Source organism: Pristiophorus japonicus, chromosome 4, assembly GCF_044704955.1.
Source record: "Pristiophorus japonicus isolate sPriJap1 chromosome 4, sPriJap1.hap1, whole genome shotgun sequence".
Taxonomy (NCBI): Eukaryota; Metazoa; Chordata; class Chondrichthyes; family Pristiophoridae; genus Pristiophorus; species Pristiophorus japonicus.
This window is the reverse complement of record NC_091980.1, coordinates 161908632-161920855: the sequence shown is the minus strand read 5'-3', so window position 1 is coordinate 161920855 and position 12224 is coordinate 161908632. Positions and strand designations below refer to the sequence as shown.

At 43.3% G+C, this 12224-nt stretch overlaps 2 protein-coding genes across 2 annotated transcripts in view; one reads left to right on the top strand and one right to left on the bottom strand.

Annotated features, from left to right (window-relative positions):
* Window positions 1-11967, top strand: part of LOC139263145 (intelectin-1a-like) — a 96602-nt gene extending 84635 nt beyond the window's left edge. The window contains exon 6 of the mRNA XM_070878762.1: window positions 11733-11967. Coding sequence (XP_070734863.1) covers window positions 11733-11768 — 36 coding nt within the window. The 3' untranslated portion in view covers window positions 11769-11967. The remainder of the gene's footprint in view (window positions 1-11732) is intronic.
* Window positions 4932-10327, bottom strand: LOC139262246 (EEF1A lysine methyltransferase 3-like). Its single transcript, XM_070877390.1, has 3 exons — window positions 10068-10327; window positions 7365-7476; window positions 4932-5344 (listed from the first exon to the last, which is right to left on the bottom strand). Exons 1-3 carry the CDS (start codon window positions 10236-10238, stop codon window positions 4932-4934), a joined length of 696 nt encoding a protein of 231 aa, XP_070733491.1. The 5' UTR covers window positions 10239-10327.
* Window positions 11968-12224: the final 257 nt, after the last annotated feature.

Genomic DNA, 12224 nt, shown 5'->3' with positions numbered 1-12224 from the left:
CTTTCTCCCCCCCTCAGTCGCTCCCCCCCCAGTCTCACCCTCTCTGTCTCTCTCTTTCCCCCCCAGTCTCACCCTCTCCCTCTCAGTCTCTCTCTCTCTCCCCCCTCAGTCTCTCTCTTCCCTCCCATCTCCCCCCTCTTTCTCCCTCCCAGTCCCTCTTCCTCCCCTCAGTCTCTCTCCCCCGTCAGTCTCTCTCCCCCTCAATCTCTCTCTCCCCCCAGTCTCCTCCCCCAGTCTCTCTCTCCCCCACCAGTCACTCTCTCTCCTCCCCCAGTCTCGCCCTCCACCCTCAGTCTCTCTTTCTCTCTCCCCTTCAGTCTCTCTGCCCCCTCAGTCTCTCTCTCCCCCAGTCTCTCTCTCCCCCACCAGTCTCTCTCTTCCCCCAGTCTCGCCCTCCCATCCTCAGTCTCTCTCCCCCCTCAGTCTCTCTCCCCCCTCAGTCTCTCTCCCCCCTCAGTCTCTCTCCCCCCTCAGTCTCTCTCTCCCCTCAGTCTCTCTGTCCCACTAGTCTCTCCCTCCCCCCAGTCTCTCTCCCCCCCACCAGTCTCTCTCCCCCCCCACCAGTCTCTCTCTCTCCTCTCCCAGTCTCACCCTCCCATCCTCAGTCTCTCTCACCCCTCATTCTCTCACCCCCCAATCTCTCTCTCTCCCCCCAGTCTCTCTCTTTCACCACAGTTTCTTTTTCTTCCCCGCGCAGTCTCTCTCTCTCTCGCACTACCTCCAATGTTTTCTACCCCACAGAATGCCGCGAAAATGTTCTAAATAATCCAAAAGCTAGAAGCAGCTCCACACGGCTGTCTCTCTGTCTCGCACCCCACTTCCGACTTCCGGCTTCGTCGTCTACACATTTGCGACCGAACCGAGGGCCCAGGCTCAAAAAGAGGGTGGAGTCTAATGCTCGCATGTGCAGAAGGACACAAAAACCCTAGTGCAAATAGTCACTCTGGTCTTTAATAGGGTGGAGGGCAGGTGTGATTAAATGACAAGATGATGGTGCAAGGCAAAAGGGGATGGTAATGGGACAAGTAAAGAAACAAAAGATAGGTCTAGAGGAGGTGTAAATGGTTATGGCAGATCCATTACTAACACCTGCTGTCCAAGAAAATAGGAGCAGCGATTATGATGTAAAGTTCTTCAAATCTCTAACTTCTTCCAGTTCTGGTGAAAGGTAATCGACTTGAACACCACTTCTGCTTCTCTCACCACAGATGCTGCCTGACCTGCTGAGTGTTTCCAGCATTTTCTGTTTTTATTTCTGATTCAACTGTCAGAAATTGGCTGAAGGACTTAAAGCAGAGAATGGTTGTTTTCCAGACTGGAGGGAGGTAGGCAGTGGTGTCCCCCAGGGGTAGGTTTTGGGACAACTGCTCTTTTTGGTATGCATTAATGACTCAGACTTGGGTGTACCTCGCATAATTTCAAAGTTTGCAGATCACACGAAATTCACAAATGTAGTAAACAATGAGGAGGATAGTAACAGACTTCAGGAGAAAATAGACATACTGGTGAAATGGACAGACACATGGCAGATGAAATTTAACACAGAGAAGTGTGAAGTGATTTAATTTGGTAGGATGAATGGGAAGGCAATTTAAACAATGGTACAATTTTAAAGGGAATGCAGAAATAGAGAGACCTGGGGGTGTATGTACACAAGTCTTAGAAGATAGCAAGACAAGCTGAGAAGGCTGTTAAAAAAGGCATATGGCATCCTTGGCTTTATAAATAAAGGCACAGAGTACAAAAGCAAAGAAATTATGTTAAGCCTTTATTAAACACTGGTTAGGCCCCAGCTGGAGTATTGTGGCAAATTCTGGCCATCACACTTTAGGAAGGATGTTAAGGCCTTGGAGAGGAGATTTAGTAGAATGTTACCAGAGATGAAAGACTTCAGTTATGTGGAGAGACTAGAGAAACTGGGATAAAAATTGAAAATGCTGGAAATATTCAATAGGTCAGGCAGCATCTGTGGAGAGAGAAACAGTTAACGTTTCAGGTTGTTGAACTTTCATCAGACTGGAGAAACTCTGGTTGTTGTCCTTAGAGCAGAAAAGGATAAGGGGATATTTGATAGAAGTATTCAAAATCATGAAGGGTTTTAATACAGTAAATAAGGAGAAACTGTTTACAGTGGCAGTTTCCAGTTCCAAAAGGGTCGGAAATCAGAGAACACAGATTTAAGGTGATTGACGAAAAACCAGAGAACATGAGGTGAAAAATGTATTGCAGCGAGTTGTTGTGATCTGGAATTAATTGCATGAAAGGGTGTTGGAAGCAGATTCAATAATAACTTTCCCGGCCAACACTGCGATATGTGTGCGCACTGGGTCCGTGCAGCAGAGCAGGTCTCCAGTCATCTTGGGTAATCCTTGCCACTGGGTCTGTCAAGCCCATGTGGTGGCTGGTGTGCAACGACCACCACACATTAAAAGAAATCCATGCACAGGCATCTTCCATCCTTGAGGATGTAGTTCGGGTTCTTCTTTCGAAACACCTGTGAACTCATCCCTTTTTTTGACTTGGAAGCAAGTCATCCTCGTTTCGAGGGACCGCCTATGATGATGATGATGATGATGAACAACTTTCAAAAGGGGGTTGGATAAATGAAAAGGAAAAAATTGCTGGGTTACGGTGAAAGAGCAGGGGAGGGAGACGAAATGGATAGCTATTTCAAAGAAGGGGGCGAATGGCCTCCTTCTGTGCTCTGTCCTTCTATGATTTCAGGTTAGTAATTTCAAGAAATGGACACGTGGAGGGTAAGAGAATCTTTTGCATTTATGCTGAGATGCTCTCTGTAATTGATTTGTTAGCAGGCATTGATGGGGGTTCTGGTTTGTGCCTTGGGCAGCACTGTGATATCTAATTGGACGCGACTGCTGCCAAACGAACCGGAAGTAATGCGACCCAACTGTCGTCAAACGATCAATGAAGAATTGCTCTGATCGCTCTGTGTAACTATGTGCAATTGCATTCTCAAGGACTTCCTACAGTCATTCTTTCTTTCTTGTAAAATGATAAACATCTTCAAAGAGAATATGCATAGCTACCAGAGGAATCCTGCCCCGAGACTCAGAAAAGATTTGGACGAGTTAGAATACTATTTTACTCAATTCAGAATATTAACAACGAAAAAGAAGACAGCTAACTATTAACAGTTGTTTTATTTTACTCCTGCTAGGCACTCAGTACGATACATATTTTAATGTAACCATCAGAGAAAAAATAAAATTTCACACCAAAATCACAACGACATCATATTAGCTGGATTCAATGTATTTTAGCCCAAACTCAGTTCAGCACTACAATGCCAAAGCAATGCTAGGAGCAACCTAGTGAAGAAGTAGTTTCAGAATCCTAGTAAAAGTAAAGAAAGACTTGCATTTATATGGCGCCTTTCACAACAATTAAGTACTTTTGTAGTGTAGTCATATTTGTGATATAGAAAACGTTGCAGCCAATTTGTGCACGGCAAGGTCCTACAAACAACAATGAGGTTATGACCAGATAATTTGTTTTAATGATGTTGGTTGAAGGATAAACATTGGCCAGCACTCTAGGGAGAACTCCCCTTCTATTTTTTCAAATAGTGCCATTGCATCTTCTATATCTACCTGAGAGGGCAGACGGGACTCTATCGGTTTATCGTCTCATCCAATGACAGCACCACCGACAGTGCAGCGGTTGCTAAGTACTGCGCTGGGTGTGTCAGCCTAGAGTTTGTGCTCAAGTCTTTGGAGTGTGGCTTGAAACCATGGCTTTCTGACAGAGGCGAGAGTGCTGCCACTGAACCACAGCTGACACAGCCTTGGCTGGGTTGAAAGTAAGACGGGGCGGCGGGGGGCACTTGTAAATTATGGTTTTAGAGCCCAAAAAAACCCCCACAAAAAATCTACAAAAAAATACAACAAAAAAACAAAAAAGGACCTTGGGAAATGTTTGGAATGTCCCCCAGATCGGGGGGGGGGGACGTGATTTAATGTTTATGTTTGTCCCCAAAAGAGTTGAAAGTAAGACAGGATCACATTGAATTCAATTGACAGGATTATAATAACTATTTGGCAAAGATAGCTTTTATAATCTGGAGAGCACGATCATAATCTCTGCCTCATCATTAAATCTTAACCTGGCTTCTTTACAACTCTTTTAAATACCGGCAATTTGCCAATTCAACTATGTGCCCCCTTGTTAAAGGGGCACAAACTCTGGAACCTGTACATAACCCCAAAAAGAATGTTTAGAGGAACCTTAATAAATCACATTACAATTTTGTTTCCTGTTGTGATGATACACTCCAGTCCCTCCGGTGCTTGGCTTTTTTTTACAAGGACGATATGGTATCGAAAGCAATTATTCGGCACTCTGAATCTTCTTGAGTTCATTAGTGACAACAAATTGTCTAGTCTCTCATTTGTTCGTGCTTGGTTGGTTGCTTAGTGGTTCGTTGGTTGGTGGTTAAGTGACTGCTTGGTTGGTGATTGGTTAGCTGGTAGATAGAAGGTTAGTTAGCTGCTGGATTGGTAGGTTCACTGGGTGTCTTGCTGGTTGGTGGCTGGGTTGTTGTTGTTTGGTTGATGCTATTTCACTATAGAAATACTTCAATGATACACTGGTTTCATGCAACTATTTTGTGCAGATAACAGATGGGCTGCCGGAGGGACAACATTGCCCTTAATTTACAGCTATGGTTGAGATACCGGCTTCGGTGGGGGTAAGGGAGAACATTTAAGAAAAGCAAGAAAAAAGCAGCAGTATGGTGACTATTTTTCCAATACATCTTCAAATGCTGTCATATGCAAAAAGTCCACAGTAAACAACGGTCCATCTCCCTACAGAGCGGTGGAGTGGGACTAAATTCATAGTTTTATTTCAAAGAACCACCACGGGCACGATGGGCCAAAGTGCCTCCTTCTGTGCTGTACCGTTCCATGATTCTACATCAGCGGATCATCTCTGGTCGTTGCACTCAGCTTGCTAATCTTGTACACGTTAATATCTTTGTCCTCGACTCTGTGAACAAGTTGGCAGTTAAAATGCTGAGGTAAAAGCTTCTCGTGGAATCTGCTGGACTGGTTCCCTTCTCGCAATTTTGAACAGAGGTAAATGATGGTTGGCTCGTTGGACAGGTGAAGCAGAGTCTTTAATAGCAAGGGGTAGGCGAGCGAGGCATACACGATATCCGAACCCAGGATGACGTCATAGTCGGTCGGAAACTTCATGTGGTCCTTGCCCCAGGAAAGGGCACAGACCTTTGAACGGTGTCTAGAGGCAGAGGGGATGTTGGTGGAGACATTGTGTTCTATTTGACTCAACGCGTTCTCTTGGTCTGTCATAGTAACATCTCCGCCTGACAAAAGGAATGAAAAATATATTATCCATCCCCATTTAAGTTACAAGTCGATACTCAACCTGATGCTACCGTGGTCACGGTAGACCAGCACACGTGGTTTGGTTACATACTGGATCCTGATCCAGAGAGCCTGTGCCAGGCACTCACTCCCGCCTGTCACTGTGGCTCAAATGTGCTGACATCAGCCAATCACTCTTCGCCATGGAGGCTGGCCATGCCCCAACTTTGCAGCTGAACCAAGTGGAATATGATTGATCCAAAGCAAATCTACTTTGGTGTAGCGATAGTCAATCAGTGTATAAAACTTAGCTGCGCATTATTCTTTTGGTCAAAGTTGAACACCCAGTAAACATCCGCTTCACTTTGGGACATTTTAGAATCGTATAAATTTAAGGCACAGAAGGAGACCATTTGGCCCATCGTGTCCTTGTCGGTATTTTGCGATGACACAATACTCCACACGATATCGAACATATACTTGAAAAGGAAACAATGCAGAGTTATGGGGAAAGAACAGGCGAGTTGGACGCATTGGATAGCCATTCGAAGAGCCCGCACAAGTATGATTCTATTCTATAATTCTCGCTAGTCCAGAAAAGTTTATGATGTAAGGATCAAGTCACTGCTATTACACTGTTTCGCTGGCTTTCTGCTACTAAAGGCCTTCAAAATAAATCTTACAGAAATTATCTTCTGATGGCAACGTCCAGTTACTGCCACAGTGCGGGTTGACCTACGGGTCATTGCAATGTATACTTTCTGCAAGTGATAACACCACAAAAGCCCTTAAATGTTCAGGATGTTTCAGCCTTGGTGTATCTAATTACTCTGCTCATAAACACAGGGTAAAATGATCCAGAATAAATCTGTTCCTGTGCTTGTCTTTATGGTAAACGGGCGCTCAAATGGATTCTCTAGAATTCAGCATTGTGTAGTTATGTTATACTGCAGATGGTGACAACAATTCAAATATTCACAGTATGGTTAGATTTAGGAACCTGATGCCCGTTCATTAAGACTCTTGTGATCAAATTCCATGGGATTGGTGTTGGATTCGAAGAATATGGATAACAATTTACATAAGTACTGATATTCTATCCCCAGCTGTCCTTGTCATACTATTTTTTTAAATAGGTTGCAGTATAGCATTACTGCAGGTGTTATTAATATCTCCTGCTAGAACGTCGCTATAAAGCTGGATTCAAGGAAGATCCAGAAACAAAAACTTTTCAAAGCTACGGGTTTCCTGTAGGAGGTCTGCGCAAAGCTGGCTTTCACAAATAAAAGGAGCGTCTATGGTCCCGCCGGCAGACAGTGATTTACTTTAGACATTGAATCATTGTTGCTGTGGAGGGAAGCGCTGCACCCAGTGTGTGCGCATTTTTATGTGCGTGTGTACGTATATATGTGCGAAATACGTGTGTATATGTGCGTGTGTATGTATGTGCGTGTGTATGTGTGCGTGTGCATATGTGATACATGTATAAGGCGGGGGGCGGGGGGGAACTCCGCGAGTGAATAATCATCCGGGCTCCACGCTGGAAATATTGGGCTGAAAATATCTTACTAACTGCCGATGTTCACACATTCTTAGTTGAGATGGGATTTACTTGTGTTCCATTCCCTATGGAGTTGGTACACCCTCGCGGCTCTGGTGTGACGCTGAGTATGATGTTGAGTGCGACGCTGAGTGTGAAGATACCAAAAAGCAGATTTTCATGCCAAAGTAAATTTACACTAAATTTCAACTATCTCCCCACGAAATGGAAAAATGATTTTACTTGAGTAAGGATGACTGTCTCCTTGTGGAAACACTCGCACTACACTTTACTTCTCTTCACATAACCAGCGGACAAAGTGAATATTTAGCATAAGTAGACTGAATAACTTCCAGACCATGCAAGCCTGGGGATTTCAGTCACACTAATCATCAGTACAGTCTATGTGTGTGTGTGTGTGTGTGTATACCTTCTTCATTATTGCCTATGTTATTTTTCACATTGACAATTTAACTCACCCAGCAGAACAGCTAGAATCCCCACAATTCCAGTGCCAGACCCTAGTTCAATCACCTTCCTCCCAGAAAAATCGATCTTCTCTTGTTCAAAATACTGGCAAAGAACAAGAGCCTGAAAAAGGGGTCAGACACTCACGTTAGAATGAATTAATTGTGAAAAGTAGTGCAAAGCATTGCAGTAACAGTTGGTGAGGCCAAGCTGGGGGATGGGGTGCGGGGGTGTGGTATAGACATCTTCCTGCAGAGAAAAGGAAGCTTGGGTCAGTAGCTGTTCTTACCCTATCAAACTCATGCATTTCCCAATGGATTTGGAACAACGCAAAGTCAAGTCGATGGAAGGCATCATCGGCAGAGGTGGAGTGAAGGAAAGGAGGGAGTGATGCATATGAGGGCAGCTTCAGAAGTTCAGGCAAGTTGGTGAGATGGTTTCTCGGGCTGTAGGGGATAGGGAGGGGTGCTGTGATTATGGGATTTAAACCCAAGGACCAGAGGTTGCATTTTAAGAGGTGGGGGTGGGGGAATGTCGTTGTCTGCAGCCAATGTAGATGAGTGAAGAGAGTGGATGGCGAATAAGATGTGATATGAGCAGCAGAGTTTTTGATGATCTGGTATTGCTGGAGGGTGGGAGGCCTGCAAGGAAAGGATTGAAGCAGTCGAGTATGGAAGGGACAAATGCATGTAGGGTGAGGGGGAGGAGGGGTGTGATGTTTCTGAGGTGCAAATAATCAGTATTTGTCATGGAGAGGATGATGTCGAAAACTCAGCTTGGGAATGCAAGGTTGTGAAGTGGCTGGTTCAGCCTGAGACAATGGACAGGGATGCTGAGTGTGAAGATACCAAAATGCAGATTTTCATGCCAGAGTAAATTTAAACTAAATTTCAAATATCTCCCCACAAAATGGAAAAAAATGATTTTACTTGAGTAAGGATGACTGTCCCTTTGTGGAAACACTCGCACTACACTTTCCTTCTCTTTACATAACCAGCAAAGTGAATATTTAGCATAAGTAGGTTGAAGTTAGTGGGGCGGGAATATAACTTATGGTAGAACAAATACTATGACTTTGGTCTTACCAATGTTTAGTTAGAGCAAGCTAGGACTGGACATCACAGATGCATTTGTCAGAGTTGGTGGAGAGATAGAGCTGGGTGTCATCAGTGTGCATATGGAAGCTGAGTTCATAGGGCATATTATCAAAGTCTTTGCCGAAACACACTGGATCACATCTACGGAGTAAATATTGCACATTCAGGCAATGCAGAGTAAAGGTAAGGAACGTCCCTGATTTCCATCTATTAATTTAATTTACATGTGCGTGATCAGATCCACCCAATTCCCCACTATTCACTGCATTCAAATGATCTAGTGTAACGGTGTAGAGGCAAGGACATATTAATTTGCATCTGAGGATGATTTTGCCAATCGACTGCTTGTAGATGAGGAAGAGCAGGGGGCAAGAATAAATACTTGGGGCACTACAGAAGTAATGGTATGAGGGTGCATAGATAAACAATTGTTGGAAATGATCAGGCTACAATTGAGTAGGTAAGCGTGGAACCGAGTAAGGGCAATCCTGTGAAAGGATGATGGAGCAGCTGGGTTGTAGGGGGATTGTGTAGTTGATCTTGTGAATGGCTGCAACGGGTCTTGAAGGACAAGGAAGCATAATGCATCATGAACACGCTGACAGTCACAGACAATTTGATTTCCGACTTTGGTTAAGGCCTGTTTAGTGCTATGGGATGTATTAACCAGGTTGGAAAGGTTGCAACTGAAAGCTCACAACATGTTGAAAGACGTTGGAGGGGAACTCGCGGTTGAATTATCGGGCAGTAGTTAGCAAGGACAGAAGGGTTGAGAGTGGGATATATTTTAGGATGAGTAACTCTGGTGATTTTGATAGATAGAGGGGCAATGCTTGAAGAGGAGATCCATTTAACCTGTCATGCAGGCCTTGAAGATCACAGATTCTATTATTCGTCAGTACCAAATTGCATTATCTCAGCCTAAAAGTTGTATATTTCTCCTGAGCATGCCGTGGCTAATTAAAATAGACGCATCCCAGCCTCCCATTGTTAAACCAGTGACTGATACAGGAATATAAACACATAAGTAGGCATAATTTTAAAATTAGAGCTATGCCTGTTAAAATTGAAATCTGGAAGCATTTTTTCACAGTAAGAATAGTGGAAATCCGTAAATCTCTCCCCTAAAACGGCATAGATGCTGCGTCAATTGCAATTTTCACGACTGAGGTCATAGATTTTGGTTAGGTGAGGGTATCAAGGGATATGTAGAAAACAGCAGTAAATGGAGTTAAGGTGTTGATCAGCCCAGATCTAATGGCGGAAGATGCTCGAGTGGCTGAATAACCTACGCCTGTTCCAATGTTCCTAGAACGAGATCAAGCAGGAAGGAAGTGACGCAGTTGCAATGCATTGCTGTTCAATCCCCTGGATATATTTGTATATAACAAGCACACACGGCAAGCTATAAGCACGACTTTGTCCCCCGTATACATTGTCTAGGTTGACCCAGGCCCCAACTCTCTACCACAAGCTTACAAATTCCTTACAATAATAGAAGCTATATACACCCAGAAATATTTCTTTTGCAAAAAAGGTTCTGATTAACATCTGAAACATGAGAGAATCACTTTCTCCTGTCCAACCAATTGGCTGGCATCGAGCTAACTGACTTACAGATTCCCAGATAGAAGCAGCGAATCCCAAATTGCCACCGAAGTATCGAGAGATGTTTAATAAGTGTCCACAGAATTCAAACTTTTTCTCGCATATGTTCGGGCTCGGAAGTAGCCATTCAACAATGGGGACATGGTTCCCAGAATTCTCCGGATGCTGGACTTGCGTCATCTTCCCCAATATTGCCCTGAAACTCGCATGCTTGCTTATGGTTCCTTTCTGATCCCTGGGGAGATCCGCACCAGGTGCATGAGTCTGGCCTGGATTCATTGGTGTTCCACTTCCGGGAGCCTGTCTGATTGAAAAAGAAAGTCTTTTAGAATTCTAGTCTATAAAATAATATACATTGTTTACAAACAATATTGATAGGTAGTTATATCTCAGCTGCTCCATCAAGTCTGCCCCACTTTCTGGAGCATCATGAACACCTCCCACCACCCCGTTCACCCCGCCCCCCCCTAAACAATAATGTCATCTCATGTGAAGGCAAAGGCATAGAAAAAACTATGGCCAATAACAGAAAATACTTGGTAAAATTCATCCCTGACCCCCTCAGGCGATCCAAACCAATCCAGGAGATTACATAGACCAATTATTACCTAGAAAGACATCTTCTATATGATGCAATCTCTGCCCTTGTTAAGAATGAGCCTAGCTCCCTCTTAAAGACATGCAGGAACTCAGCACCCACATCACCAGCCCAAAGCTTTACTACTCTCTGGGAAAATAACCACCTAATATCCAGTATATTTCTACTCTTACATAGTTAAAACTCGTGTCCCTGGTCCTCCTTAATCTATTAAACTGGAATAATCTCTCAACAGGCATGCTCTCCAGCCCGTTTATTATTTTATAGATCTCGATCAGGACATGCTGCTCTAAATAGATCAATTTCCTTGAATATATCTGAGTAGCTAAAGTTCTTTAAGACAGGAATCATTCTTGTAACTCGCCTCTGGACCTTTTCCAAGGCCACTATATCACCAAAACTGAGCAAAGTAATGCCAACATTTTGTTATCTGGTTGATACTGAATAATTCTATTAATTCAACCAAATATGCTGTTAGTTGTAGTTACCGTTTCTCTACATTGGTCAGGAACCTTCAGTAATCTGTATACAATAAAACCTAGTTATTTTTCTCTCACAACATTTTCAGCATTGTTCCTTGCAAGTGATGTGTATTCTGTGTTGCCCTACCAAAATGCACGATACTACAATACATTAAATTAAACGATTTGCCATTGTGTACTCATTCCACTAACATATATCAATATTTTTGTATTTGATTGCACTCCTCTACCATCTTAACCCTTGCACAGATTTCGGTATGTTTATTGTCTTTTTGAGAAAGCCCTCATAATGTCTCGATCAAGATTCGCAACATAATGCACATAACGCTTAATTAACGGGATTATAGTTAGAATTATGGTAAAAGAATCTCGTTATTTGCCGATGGCCCTTCAAATTCATAGAGAAAAGCAATATTTAAATTTGTACTTTTCACAATTTTCCCCATAAAAATCTTAAACATTTAGCTGGAAATTATACATTTTTGTTACGAAAATGAATTGATCTAAATTGCAATTTGTTTATTTATTAATAAATATGATGTATTGTATAGGGTTAATCACATAGGGTTAATTATGATATTCCGACATTTACAGTGTGTTTCTGCTTCATGCCTCGTGGAATGCTGTTGATGCAGAGAGAGAGAGAGCGAGAGAGACCTTGATGCGCACACCATCTTGTTTATGGGACGATCGGTGCCTCGAGGTTTCATGCGTTGTGGAAGAACAGTTGGGGCCTTACAGATTAGGAGTTGGCCATAAGCCACATGCAACCATGTTTGTTCAATAGTATAAAGGAACGGAACTGTCCAGTAGCTCTTTGAACTTCATCTTGGACCGTGATTCGCGAGCGGTGCCGGGACCCCCAAGGCTCCTGACCAGCCGTCATTGAGGAATTCCCGATGGGCTCAAGGCTGTGAGCTTTGTTGCATCTTATCATACTTCTCTTTTCTTCGTAAACTGTATTATATTTCTTTTCTCTCAGTAAACGGTGTTGTATCTTTACTTCATTTGTCTTGTCTCTTATTTAACATTCATCCAGATCCCAAACCTGGATCTATTGTTATCGATCCAAAACATTTTGGCGCA